The sequence below is a fragment of the Culex pipiens genome, chromosome 1 (assembly GCF_016801865.2).
Source record: "Culex pipiens pallens isolate TS chromosome 1, TS_CPP_V2, whole genome shotgun sequence".
NCBI lineage: Eukaryota > Metazoa > Arthropoda > Insecta > Diptera > Culicidae > Culex > Culex pipiens.
This window is the reverse complement of record NC_068937.1, coordinates 69,989,760-70,004,292: the sequence shown is the minus strand read 5'-3', so window position 1 is coordinate 70,004,292 and position 14,533 is coordinate 69,989,760. Positions and strand designations below refer to the sequence as shown.

Sequence of the window (14,533 nt, the reverse complement as noted above, 5' to 3'; positions counted from 1 at the left end):
AAGCGTTCATTTAATCAGCGGTCAACGGGGGGTGGCCAAGGAGCAGCCGGCGGCAGCGGAACCGGTACTAAAGAAGCCCAGGTAATAAAGTTATTTTCAAAATTTTCCAACCCCAAATAACTTTTCCCTCTTCTAGTCGTTTGTCGGCCGGCGAGTTGTTCAGTTTTGTAAAAAAACGGCGCAGAATCATTTGAAGCGGCCATTTGGACTTAACCCGACAGCTCTACTGAAGACCTGGCGGACCAGAAGTTTCTACACCACCAAGAACAACCTTCGAGTGCGACCACTACCGTTAGGCCACGCGGGTCTAGATGGCCGCACACGAAACACTTTTTATGCCCGGCGACGTAGATCGATCGACCGGGCACTTCCATCGGGCCGGGAAGACCGAAGAAGTTGATGGCAGCGAACGTCAAAACGAGCCCCGCTCTGGACGCGAATATCGCGACATCGTGTCGGCATCGTACTTGTGAGCGTTAACGAAGTGGTCCAGATACTAATCTCGAACCGGAACAGTCGTCGCGTGCCGTTTCGAAAGCTACCCAGCTAGGTAGGTCCGCGGCTTCGTACCAAGGACACTTCCGTTATTTTCCAGACAGTGCGTCAGCGCGCAATAATTCGATCTTTCAAACCATGCTCACCGGTTCCGAGAGATTCGCCGAAGGAACATTTCCGATGAGTCCAACGGAACTGGTCTAGTCGAAATTGAAAAGCTGGCGGTGACCGGGAGTTTGGCAAGGAGTATCAGCACCAGGCTGGCCAACAATGTAAAGGAAGTGCACGAGAATATGGCCATGACCTCCGTAGGTGAACCGCCGGAATGTGGCTTGCTGTCACGTCTGCACTGTATTCCGGACGTCAACAAGCTTTCAACTTTACTCATTCCGGTGTAGAAGCGTTCCAAAAAGTCCAACCTTAGCATCGACCAGTTCCTGTCCGTCCAGTGGTCAGTATGGAAGATAGCTTGCTGCTGACCGGTTACCCCGATACCGGCGAAACGAACCTACTCCGAACTGGTGAATAAAAAAATCGCTTCCATTTTTCCGGTTTCAACACCACAGGCAGCAAAAGTAAAACTAAATTCCATCAAGACCTGAAAAAAATAAACATTTTGGCTAATAAAGTGAAACGAAGTGCAAAAAAGCAAAAATAAACAAATTGTTTCAATCAAAACAAATCACGAGTTTGACAGATGACAGAAAAAGAAGAACCCAAAAAGAGAGGTTGATGCGCGTCCGATTTTCCACCTTTACGTCGTTCTTACATCGGCCCCGCATGTAGGCCTCTTGCGATGTTCGAACAACCTTGACAGGTTGACGTTTCGGGTGCAGAATACCTTGATTCGGGTCCGATGCGTGTCTCAAAATCAGACCCGCATCGGCCTCTGTAGGTCTGATCGTCGCTCTGACGGTCAGACCCGATCGGCCCCGTATTTCTCACTGGGTCGTGGCACGGTAGTTAGCGGCTTTGAATGTCGATGTAATATGCTATGGGACGCGGTTCCCGCCTTATCCTCGTGAAGTTTTTTGTTCAATGTTTTTCTCGTTTAACATTAGTATTCAGCAATTCCATTAGAAAAGGGCTCCAAAAATTTCTGGGGGTTCCTTGGCCAACATAATTTGACCCGTATTTTTTTGTTTGGCCTTAGGGACGTGGCGTTACATAGTGTTGCCATCTGGTTTTTTTAAGTGCAAGAGTGGAAAAGTGCTGAGTCATCGTCTAAAAATAGAAGGCGTCCTATCTCGTCCAGCAAAATGAAGCAAAATGATACGAGAACTGTCAAACGATTGGTATTTATACCTCAGTTTGACAGTTCTCGTGCTTCGATTGGTATTTTTGGTTTGAGATGGCCGTTCTCTAATAAGCTCCAGACTCTCTAGGCGAGATAGGACGCCGTCTATTTTTAGACAATGACTCAGCACTTTTCCGCTCTTGCACTTCAAAGAAACCAGATGGCAGCACGATGTAACGCCACGTCCCTATTAGGGTGAAATACGCCGTGCTATGGTTTTCCCAAAAATGTAATTTTTTGTCAATTTTAGCAAAAACCACTTTTTTTTTAAATCATAGCTCCACGCCATTTCTGATTTTAGTTATCTTGGACGCAAATGAAAGGTAATAAATTGGTCTTTCTAGGAAAAATTGTCTAAAGATCGACAAATCTAGCCTAACATTTGAAAAGGTCGAATGAAGTTTTAAAATGCTGTTTTGACGGTGTCTGGACCAAAGAGACCATGTCTGAAAATATTTTTATCGGATTCCTTGTATAATTTTACGCAACAAACTCAAAAATGGGAGGTGTTCATTCACAGGATTCCGAGATATGATTTTTTGAAATAAAAACTGGGATTTTCAGCGCGCTGTGCGCAAAATCGAGAAAATGACAAAAACGGGAAAAAACAAGTTTTTTCATTCAAACTTCACTTCAAACATTAAAAATTTCAGCGATGACCTACAGTATGTAAAAAAAGTATTTACACCCCTTGGGCACTATGCACATTTTGTGATGAAACATGTAACAATTTAAAGTTTGACAGAAACCTAGTACTACGTTTTGTTCAGAAAGTCATGCCGAACATTTGGCTACAAAAAGCTCATGAAAAGATGTTTTCTATAAAAAAAAATGTATAACAAATACTATTACCAAAATCAAAAAAACCCACGTTTTTAAATACTTAGGCAAAAACGTTGTTATGGTTTCGTTTGAGAAATCTGCCAAAAATGTATGGACTTTCGTAATTTTTGCTCTCGTGGATCAAACTTACTTTTTGCCCAGGTATTTAAAAACGTGGGTTTTATAGAAAACCTACAGTATGTAAAAAAAGTATTTACACCCTTTGGGCACTATGCACATTTTGTGATGAAACATGTAAACAATTTAATGTTGTCATAAACCTAGTACTACGTTTTGTCCAGAAACTCATGCCGAACATTTTGCTACAAAAAGCTCATGAAAAGATGTTTTCTATAAAAAGTTATATAACAAATACTATTGACACATTCCGCCGTGACGTTGCAACGCTTTGACTTTTCTTTTTTCAGTATTTCGGCTGTAACTCAAAAAATACATTGAAAAGGTACATATGTTATTACAGATTCGGAAAGTACATTAAATTTCCTATAAGAAACAGTATTGAAGCATTATTTTAAGCGAATATTCGATTTTTGAGAGGGGAATATGTAGCGTGACGTTGCAACGCGTGACTTTTTCTCAATCCTGACCCAATTCATTTTTCGCCATAAACTCTGCTCTGTTAAACGACAATTTTGGAGTTCTTCTTCCATTTTTAGTGCAAAATTGGCCAACAAATCGAATGCAATCATTAGTTTTACGAAAAAATCAAACCCCGATTTTTAAAGACCACTTACATTTCGTGACGTTGCAACGCTTTGTTTTTGAAAACAGAGTTTTTCGTTGCGTTGCAACGTCACGAAATTTTAGTTTCAAAATAAATCATAGTTTTTGTTAGTTTGAACAACTGTAGGTTAAGGTTTTATTATAGGACATTAATAGACAGTACAAGGACATGTGAATTGATTGGCCCGCCCATGTTTGACCCCCCCCCCCTCCTCCTATACCGCTATCACAGTAGCAGTACGATTTACGAAGTTTCCCAAACGTTTTTAAAGTAAAAATAAATATTTGTATTATTCTATTATCACTCTCCCCTCCTCTATCCATGTAATGGAACGTCCATGCATTACGTAACGGCATAATATCATGGGGGAGGGGGTTCGAGGATTTACACAAAAAATGTATCGGAAATGTATTACCAGGGGGTAGAGGAGGCCTAAAAATATAAATATTTTGTTACGTAATTCACGAACGCTCCCTTAATATTTTAATGCTTTTCAGCAATTTACAAAACATATGGAAGTTTTAGAAGGGAGGAGGAGCTTCAAGTTTTCAGGAGGGCTAAAATTTATAAATAAAGTGCCCATATCGTTTGTTGATGGCCCTAAGGGGTGATCTGCAAACAACTTAACTTATTTTGTTGACTTTTGTGCTTTTTAAATTAAATTTTAATTTGAGGAAATAATAAAACTGTTTACCTGCCCAACATAACATTTTTAATTGCGAACAACTAAACGTTGCATACAACTTATTTAGGTAAGGGTTCGTCCATCAACAAAGTGACAAAAGTTTGTAAAAAAAAACAATCGAATCACGTGATTTTTAATGTTTAGTGAATTTCACTATAATTTGGCCTACATAAGGGTGCAGGATAAAAAAAAATCGTTGCGTTGTATTTGAATGAACCCTCGCGTAAATCAGTTTATCATAAAGGGGCCATCCAGTAACCAAGTGATTACTTTTTTGAAAGTTTTAGATTTTTTCCCCATTGTGAACATCGGTATATTTTTATTTGTTCAACAAGTTTCATAAAATACCTACTTTTATCGAGTTGCATTCAAACTTAAGTAACGGAATTTGTGAATGACCCATGTACAATTCTTCTGTAAATATGCTCGGAAACATTTTATAAAAAATATATAATATTTAGTAACCTTTTATCTTCAAAAACCAACTACGCATACACCTTTTTTGCCATGTGACCAATATGATTTAAAATTTCGTGACGTTGCAACGCAAACTTAAACCTGTTGTAACTTTGGATCTAGACAACCAATTTAGTCGCTCTAGGTTGCATTTGAAAGCTCTTTCCAAGTACAAAGAGCATCTAAAATATCAAAATGATTGAATGTTTAGTTTTCTGTTGGCATAAACAACTGTCCCTTTTTCGTGACGTTGCAACGCAATAAAATGGTAAACTTACACTAGTTTGAAAAAATACTTAACTTAAGATAAACTATAAATCCATGACATTTCCGTTTAGTACAACTTAAAACCTACAAAATGCAATCTAAAGAATAATTTTTGGATTTTATTTCGCTGAAAACCAGGACTTTTTAGAAAAATGTTTTAAAACGATGATTTTATCATGAATTGATGTATAACTTAACCAACTTGTACATAATGATATTCAAATGATCAATTAATGAAAACCATGATTTTCGAAGCTTCAAGTAGTCTAGAATCGAGGAAAAATATCCAAATAGATCATACACGCTTTTCAAAATTTCATCCTAAGGTGTACATTGCCGGAGAATGTGTCTATTACAAAAATAAAAAAGGTGCAAAAAAAGTTTGTACACCTTTCGAAAAATTTACATAAATAAAGTTATTTGTTGACAAATCACCATAAATCCAGTCTCCCAAATCCAAATAGGCATCCTTGACTGATTAAAAAAATAATTTGGATTGAATATAAAGTTTACTAATTACTTAGTATAATAGTTTATATAACTCTGGAAATTCTATATAAAACTTATCTAAACTTAATTTTGCAAACTTTCAATTTAACTAAATGTCAATTAATTACCATAGAATTGCTAAATAAACATTCTGGAGTGGGTATAACACCGTTTTGGGGGTCTTTGTATCGATAGAATATATTTTTCGTTGGAATTTCGTACCAACCCGGTTTAAAAAAAAAAATATTTCAGAGAAACACGCATTCTTTTTTACCAAACTCTCTCAAACTCATCATTTTCTTTTCAGATAACATCGTTTTCATCTAGTTGAACAAGTTAAGTTATATATATATATAATATCACCGAACATTATTGTGAAATCTAAGATACGACAATTAACACTAACCGAAACTGGATGTCGGATGCTATATTTATTGAGTTGTTAATATATTTTTCATTGAATATAAATTATGTTAGTCGCTTTCATCGAGATCATATATAAAAGGAAACAAAGATAATATCTGTCTATAGGAAAAGATCTTACTCTTCTCGATTACTATGTAGAAACACCGTTGATAAATTAATAATCCATAGACAAGTTTCAAATCTATAAAAAGAAACGAGAATCATGATTGTGATAGGCGCATTAAAACGTATATTCGTAGTAGTTGCAACGTATTCACTGTACATAAAAAAAGTAAAAAAAGAGAATTTTTATTGTTTGAACCTTTGTCAGCAACTGTGGACAAAATGTATTGTTTATTTTTATCATCATTCTTATCAACTGAGCAAACCTGCTATTCCGTATTTGGACACAGAAGCCTGAAGGTTTTAAATTTGTCAGCTATACAGCATAAATATGCGGAAAAAATCTAATTCATTCAAGACGCTTTGAAGCAAAATCCTCCACTCACAAACTCAGTTTATGTTTGATTTCTTTTTCAACATGTTTGTAATGGCATTAATGAATTGCAATCAATAATGCGCATTTCCTAAATAATGAATAAACTCAAAACGAAATTAAAGTGGATGGCTGGAAGCTCCGGGTATGCCTGAGTATTTTTTTATGCTACCGTCAGTGGGGGTGACATTGGGTCAAGGTGATTTTTTACGGATTTTACCATTTTTCAGGTTATTCTCAATGAAACTGGATTCTGTTAAAGGGGTTGTGTAGGAGACATCTTAAGATGACTTCGCTGAAAAAATCTCGTTTCTAGAACAAATCCTGTTATTTTGGCAGATGTCTAAAGTTGGGGTACGTTTTTGGCCAAAAATGACCTCTCGAAAAATCATTTTTCTAATATTTTTGTTGGAATTGCTCGAAAACTACCCAAATGTTTGAAAATCTCCACTTCAAACATTGTAGCATGTCAATACGATTCCTTCGAACAAGAAACACTGTTGGACGACTTGTTTTTACCATATCGTTGTATTTGAGCATCATTTTAGTTTCATTTGACCCAATGACACCCCCTCTAAGGGGTGAGATTGAGTCAATTTTCAAACAATTGGCATTTAAGGTAGTGTTCATCAAAATCCACCATATTTTGGGAAAATGTTAGTAAACTATCTAAGATCAAATCTCGATTAAATTTTCAAAAGGCCCTATTTGCATAGGAAACCCATGAGGGATAGGTTGTTTTGAAAATTTAATCTAGAAATCTACTTTGAAAGATTTTCGATGTTATTTAAATTGTTTTTGTTATTAAGAAATTTCGAGAGGTGTATCGGTTTTTTGACCCAGTCACCCCCCACTGACGGTACCTTTCAGTATTGTTCCCACTTCAAAAAAATCATAATTTGAAATTAATATCACTGCAATTGGTAACAATAATTTAGGCAAGCCAACAATGTTTTCCTTTCTTCAAACATAAATAATTGCAATATCACTTCAATACAGTAACTATCGGCATTGTCATGGTTCTTATAAGAATAAAAATATTCATTAAAAATAGAATTGATTAGCGTTAAGTTTTGTTAGAATGGCTGCGCCTTAAATGTTTGACACTCATTTAACACAAAAAAAAAAAACTTCTAAATTGCATTCCCCTATATATTGTTAGTAATTATCCAAAACAAATAGGAAAGTTTTTTAAGGCATAAAGTCAACAAATCAAATTCATCTTATTGAACTGCAATCAATTGGCACGAAATAATAACAGGTTTTATTTTAAGATTATAACTGAGAACTTGCTTTTAAACATGCTTATTTATTTTCCAGTAGAAACCCATTAAACAATACAGCAATAGAGTTTATTTTATCATGTATGAAAATCACAAACATATGTAGGCATAGCTGTGTCGGTCCGGTATTATTTGTGAACCTCAGGCTAGAACTCATGCTGTCTTTCGCATAAACAGTTGTCAGCAAAACAATAGAATTAACCATAGATTCACCCAGTTCGACAGATGGAAAACACGGATTACAACAAATATTTGAACTACTCGTATTATCTTGAAGAACTGAAATAAACAAAGCTATATGAATATAAGAGAAATTGAATTAATAATAAATAAATATACATACATGAATGGAACAAGATTATTGCGCGATTTTCCGAAACCCTTTGGTCTTGGCTGGAAAAATTATTGGTTTAGTTTTAATTGATCCCTTCTCGGCGATAAGGCTCAGATCGTCTTTGGCTAGTTTTTTGTGCGCAATCGAGTGTATTTCCTGCATTATTCCAGCTTCCTCTTTGATGAAATCCAGCTGCCTCTCAACATCACCCCGTACATATTTGCATGGTCCGCCCCGTCGCTTGCTGATAAGAATGTACAGATGATTGATGGCGTCCAGCATGCAGTTTGTCGTCATTTCATTGCGTGTCATAAAGTTTTTTGTAACCGTTATGGACTTCTCCCACTTGAGACACTCTTCCAGTGCGTTCATGTAGCGACCCTGAAATGATCGTTGTAAGCAGTGTTTTTTATTATCAGTGATTTTTGGGTTTGTTTTTTTTTTTTTAATTCACCTGCAACCGTGATAGGTCGTTATTGAGTCCGGTTACTATATGCAATGCAGATTTGGTTGATTCGAGAAGATTTTCTCTAATGCATTCGATTTCCTGAATTTTTTGCTGCTCGTTTTCCGATATTTCAACTTGAGCTAAAACTAAAATGACGAACATTAACACAAATGTTCACCTCTCACTTCTTTTGCCTTGCTCACTTTACTGAGGAAAGGCTATCGAGAAATTAAAAAAGAGAGATGTGTGCCGGTAACATGGAGTGAAATTTTCGCATCTATCATGGTAAACTTCACAGCACCTTGACAGAAAGTTTAACTCCATGTTGCACTTTTAATTTCTCGATATAATCACTCGAAAAACAAACTTTTTAGTTAGACCTCCTACACTCAAAATCAGAAGTACCCTTCAAAAAGGGTTTTATCTACCCTTTATCTGTCATCCCATAGAAAAAAAACCCTTTTAGAGGGTTACTTCCACCCTTTTTTCAAGTTTACCGGTAGTAACCCTTTTCAAAAGGGTGACGACGGGTGAACTTGAAAAAAGGGTGGAAGTAACCCTCTAAAAGGGTTTTTTTTTCTATGGGATGACAGATAAAGGGTAGATAAAACCCTTTTTGAAGGGTACTTCTGATTTTGAGTGTAGACCTTCCTTCATTTGTGCATATCGACTCAGAATCGCCAGCTGAGCAAATGTCTGTGTGTTTGGCTGTATGTACACGCAGAAAAATAAGGAATATTTGAATCAACAAAACGTTTTGTTGATTTGAAAATCATTATTTTTGTTGAATCAACGCTAAATGTCAAAGCAGCTTTTTCGAAACAACAAAAGACTTTTGTGGAATTGAGAAAATGAAGGTTTGTTTCAACGCAAAATCGGCGTTGATTATATCTGGAGCAACATTTGAAAGGGGCGGTACGACATTGCTCTTACGGCCTTTCATTACACGCGTTTAAATGGGACGAAAGGCCGTAAGAGCAATGTCGTACCGCCCCTTTCAAATGTTGCTCTGGATATTCAACAAAAATGTTGTTGATTCAAACCTCGTACGGGCTGATTCTACAAAACATTTTTCTGCGTGTAGACATGTATACCAAATCAATGTCCCTGGAACCCAGACACGGAATTTTCTGGCAGAATTGGTTCTATCGAGCTGTCAAATCGCAACATGGAGTTAAACTTTCTGTGCAGTTGCTGTGAAGCTTACCAAGGCTTTTCAAAAAGTTTAACTCCATGTTGTACGCACACACTCTCACTTTTAATTTCTCGATTAGAATCCTGCTAGAATGATTCTAGCAGGGCTGTCCGAACTCTGTAAGAATTTTGTTAGAATATTCTGACAGAGCGAAATCTGCTAGAATTTCATAAGAATTGTGTTAGAACAATCTGGCAGCGCAAAGTTTGTCAAAAATGACGTCATTTTCGCCAAACTACATTGCAACCGCCATCTTGTCAAAAATCGCGTGACAAAAAGTTGCCATCAGAAAAAGTAGCGTCGGCGTCGTTCCGTTGGCCGCCTGGCCAACCCGAATATGGTAAGAATAAAACTATAGGTTTCTTCCTTTAAGTTACTTTAATTCTTCAATTTCAATTCCACAGGCACGGTTTCCATTGCCTCGATCTGGAAGGCTCGATTAATTTTTAGGAAAACTGTCAGCAAAAACCACATGGCCGACGGAGAAACTTCACCACCAGCACCCTCAATTCCGGCGGCCGCTAATTGGAAATCAAGTTGGACATGTCAAGTTAGACGGCATATTTCCCGGATCCCCCGGAATCCTGCCGATTTCTCACCAAAAAGACACAGGAAAAACGAAGAAAAGTGACGATGAAGTGTAATTGAAAATTGAGTGTTAAATGAATTGATAAAGATTCTTGTGTTATGTTTTTGATATTGAATATTTTTAATTGTATGGTTATTTCCAAAATTTTCTGCCATTTGATTCTTACAAAATTCTAGCAGGATTCTAGCAGAATTCTTTGCCATCTTCTTCTAGCAAAATTCTTACAGAATTCTAACTGGAGGCCTGTCAGAATAGTTCTAGCAAAATTCTAGCAGGATTCTCACAGAACCGGTTGATTTCGCCGGCTTCTGAAAGAACCGGTTATTGCATTTGAGCTAGAATTCTTGAGAAAATCTAGCAGGATGATGGCAGCGTTCTAGTAAGAACATTTTCGCTCTGTAAGATTTCTCCAAGAATCCTGCGAGAACGCCGTGACTGGGAATATCTTGTCACAGGCTCAACCGATTTTGGCCGAAATGGTTTTAATCGATCCGTCTTAACGTCCCCTAAGTTGCTATTTAAATTCATGCAGTTTTCTCATGTATTTAAAAAGTTACGTTAAAAAAAACTGTTTCATATTAAATTAAAATTATGGTAAAAAGGGCGGTTTTTTCATGAAACACTCACATGTTATGTATTTTTAGAAAGCATATGACAAGACCTTTCTTGTGGATTAAGAATTTTCAAGATCGGACTTACCTATCTAAAATTACAAGCAGTTTAAAAAATGGTCTGAATTTACATAACCTCAAATGGTCCCGTCTGGTCGCCACGAAAAAAGCCTTGTAGAGGGGTGCCATTTTCCTGAAAGGCGGTGTCTGTATAATCTTGACAAAAAGTCTGTAGGAAGTCTGTTTTTTTACTCGTCACTTATTTTTATTAGGACCTCAGGACCTATAGAGCTATCTAAGCCCGATCTCACGCACACTAGCTTACCATTTGTTTTTGCTGGCGGGTACAAATTTTAACCTAGAAATCCATCGTGTACGTACACGCAATACATGCGCACGTAGATAACTCTATAGGTGCTGCGATCTCGTTATTTTTTTATTTATTTATTTAAAAATAATTATTTAAATTATGTATTCGTTGTTTTCTCTTCGTTCGTTGTCTGCCTGTGTGGATCAATCGGACCGCGCACTGGACTCACAATCCAGGGGTCGCCGGTTCGAATCCCGAGGCGGACGCAAAAAAATTCTAAGTGTTAATATAGGTATTCAGTGCCCTCTCCCCGTGCCATACCTTCACACTTAGGAGACCCGGGAGGCGGAGTCTTGTCGCAAAAAGAACGATACACGCCTGTGGATCCGTTGACGAGACGGCAAGGTGTAAGAGGGTCACATTAGGCTGGTACAAATATTTTTAAAAGTTTTTGTCAACCCCCCCCCCCTTCAAAATTGACCCGAAAAATCAGGGGGCAAAAAAAATATTTTTACAATAAACTTCAAAATTTCAATGAAAATTCAAGTGCAACCATCTGAAATCAAATTAAAATACATTCTCCTGCGTTTAAAATCATTTTTAGCATGTTTGGGTTTATTAAAAAATCTTAAGATTTTTTGAAAATTTTCGATGCAAAATCTTTTTTTTCGATACAATTTTTGTTTTTGTCAGATCTTAGATTTTTTGAAAACTAATGATTGCAAAACAACTGAACTAGTGTAAAATGCATTTTAAAACACTTTTTTCATTTAAATGTGAAGACTATGGCTTGTTATTTAAATTTTTATATTTTTTTATTTTTTTGCCCCCCCCCCCCCCCCCTTGACCTTGGCCTGGGCCGAGGGACAAAAACTTTTTTAAATATTTGCATCGGCCATATAAGGTGTTACGTATTCTATATTGATGAGTTTTTATCCTTGAAAAATCTTGGACTTTTTTTGGAAACAGTCCGCTTACAAAGTTAAAAAAGAAACCGCAATACATTCAATTTTTAATTAGATTCAGAGTTAATTTGACTGGGAATCTGTGTATTTTTTTTACACAGATCTGTGTTATCTGGATTTTGCGTGCAAACTTTTTGCCTAGGCCCTGTAGAGTCCGATTCTTTCCATGCGCACTTCGATTGTTCTCGATGGTCGATTTTTTTTCTCTTGATGAAGGAACATCCAAAGATTTTCTTTTGATGATGATTATTCCATCGCTGTGGCAAATAAAAGTTCCATCCACTTAAAATTAGTTTTCCATAGTCCGCATCGGCTAGCCCCTCGTATGACAGATCGACCTGGCAGCGCTGACTTTTTCGATTTCGTTTTGTGCTGATTTACGCGCGCATCTTGTTTGTTTTTGTTTTGTTTTGCAATCAAGGCTGCAGGCTGCGAAAAGGTCAATCAGCTGTGCAGTAATATTTCTAGAGTTTTTTCAAAACGTCCTATAAACTATTGTCTTTCATATGTTCATAGGACCCATTTAAAAAAAACTCTAGATTTGTTTGGTGAAAGAGCGGGATTTACTAGTGCTTGAAATTTGGCTTGCGCCATTTTGAGATATTTAAGTTTTAAATTTGCACCTTTTTTACCTTAAAATGGCTGTAACTTTTGACCCTTAAGTGCAAATTGGCATGTCAACAAATAAAAATGTTCGTTTTTTAGAGCTCTAAAAGTGCTCAGAACATCACTTTTCTCTAAAACTTAACCCTGAATTGCCACGTTCAAAAAACTGATTTTTGAAGGTTTGCTCAGATGCTTTCTATAAATTTGGTCATAGAAGGCGTTGATTACGAGATAAAATTTTGGTGTCTTCGACAAAGTTGCTTGAAATGGCAAGCCTAACAACTTTCTAGAAGACAAAAAAATTCCCAAAAATATTCCTGTAAAGTTAGATTTCCAAAATCACCCTAATCGTGAACCACCCTAATTTTCAACCAAACCAAAAGTTGCCCCTTTCTATTTGCAACAACTCTTCTGAAGACACCAAAGCTCCAAAACTTAACCATTTTTCGAAAAATCCATTTTCCACTTAATTTTGCGATCTGGACCACTGTGCATTGGAACCTTGAACTTTACATGGGATTTCTCCTTAATTTGTACTCAAAATACTAAAACTGACCGTATTCGAAATTTCTGCCGGCAAATATTTTGAAACTCGGCCCAGAGGTGCAGAATGGTCCCAGAAACCATGTCCAATCATTGGTTTGGGTGGAATTTTTTTTCATAATAACGGTCTGTGGGGGATGAGAATGGGTCATACAAATGCCGACATTTGTGTATGACCCAATCTCACCCCTCAAACCCAATGTCACCCCTGATGACGGTATTCACAAAATAACATTCCACTCGCATATCTTATTTGCTTTTTTTATGTTACTCACGTAAAGAATCGCAACGCTTCATCAAATCGTTTATGTTTTCAAAAATAACCGACGTATGAATTGTTTGTACGAGTACCTCCTGAAAGAAGAATCTTGTTAAATTTAAATTGAGAAAAAACATAAATACTCGAATGCGCAATAATGAATTTTATTAGTGGCAAGTTACATATTACTTACCTCGAATATCTTGTACTCGTCTACTGTTTTATCATATTCATGTATAAATTTATTAAGAAAAGACAAGTCTGAATCGAGCTTTCCGATTTCTTCATGATAGTGAGATTGTTTCTTTTTTTCGACATCCATCTTGAAACAATTGTAAAAATGATTAAATAAATTTAGACTTAATTACAACATTACTCAACTTACTGTCTCGTACGATTCATTTTCTTTTGCTTCACAATCCTTAAGAAAATCGTTAACCTCTACAAAATCATCCCACAACAACCGGAGAAGTTTCTCGGCATTGGCTAAACGCTTTTCGTTCAATCGAAATTGATCGTACGAATGAGCACGCATTCGATTTTGTTCTTTGGTAACTTCTTCATACTCGCGATTGCTCTGAATTCCTTTAAGCTCGAAGCTAAGACGAGCCACGTCCCAGTTTGGAGTTTTTCTGGAAAATGTTGTGCAGTTTAAGCTGTTGTACCGTAAACCGAGTGCCATTGATAGCCGGGGTGACTTTGATAGGTTTTAGTTTTTTCCGAAAAATGAAGAGTTCAAATTAAATATTTATGTACGGAATGGTATGGAATCATACTGACCTACAACGGTAGTAAGATTCCATACCATTCCGTACGAATTTAACTCCTGATATCGATGTCACCCTGGTTTACGGTATTTATTTTTCTATCTTTCATTGAACTCACATGTAAAATTTGTTTTGCAGCTTCGATTTCGTATACAGCGTTACAGCTTTTTCCGGGTTTAGGTCATACTGACCGTAAACGCCTAATTTGGTAGTCGGGTGAACTCGGGGCATTTTGTTTTTACAAAAGCAGGAGATTGTTTAAAATAAATTGACTTGACTAAACCTGCTAGGAAAGTAGACTGTCAAAAAATCAGCGAACTTACAAACATAACAGTTTCTATAGCTACCATATTTTTCATGCATATACACTAGGGTGATAATAAAAAAATCGACAACGCTTTGACTCGACTCCTTTGATTCCTTAGGCAACAATAAGTAGGAGGGTCCGCGAGACCGTGACGTCAAA

The 14,533-nt window shown here is 36.8% G+C and overlaps 2 protein-coding genes across 2 annotated transcripts in view; one reads left to right on the top strand and one right to left on the bottom strand.

The window, feature by feature from the left end:
* The window catches only part of LOC120427315 (clathrin heavy chain), a 34,351-nt gene extending 26,563 nt beyond the window's left edge, over positions 1–7,788 (top strand). Inside the window, exon 9 of the mRNA XM_039592169.2 lies at positions 5,564–7,788. The gene's annotated coding sequence lies outside the window, so the exon portion shown is untranslated. The remainder of the gene's footprint in view (positions 1–5,563) is intronic.
* Positions 6,528–14,509, bottom strand: LOC120427318 (uncharacterized). The gene is made up of 7 exons (XM_039592171.2): positions 14,186–14,509; positions 13,686–13,932; positions 13,494–13,622; positions 13,317–13,395; positions 8,229–8,368; positions 7,784–8,155; positions 6,528–7,719 (listed from the first exon to the last, which is right to left on the bottom strand). Exons 1-6 carry the CDS (start codon positions 14,296–14,298, stop codon positions 7,799–7,801), a joined length of 1,065 nt encoding a protein of 354 aa, XP_039448105.1. The 5' UTR covers positions 14,299–14,509; the 3' UTR covers positions 6,528–7,719; positions 7,784–7,798.
* Between the last annotated feature and the right edge of the window lie 24 nt (positions 14,510–14,533).

What these genes read in the sequence shown, in the direction of transcription:
- LOC120427318 (XM_039592171.2), bottom strand. Translation starts at nt 14,298, where the DNA reads ATGCCCCGAGTTCACCCGACTACCAAATTAGGCGTTTACGGTCAGTAT. An exon ending in AAAATGAATCGTACGAGACA is followed by an intron (nt 13,623 to 13,685) that starts GTAAGTTGAGTA and finishes AATTGTTTCAAG; the next exon opens with ATGGATGTCGAAAAAAAGAA. An exon ending in GAAGCGTTGCGATTCTTTAC is followed by an intron (nt 8,369 to 13,316) that starts GTGAGTAACATA and finishes TCGTCATTTTAG; the next exon opens with TTTTAGCTCAAGTTGAAATA.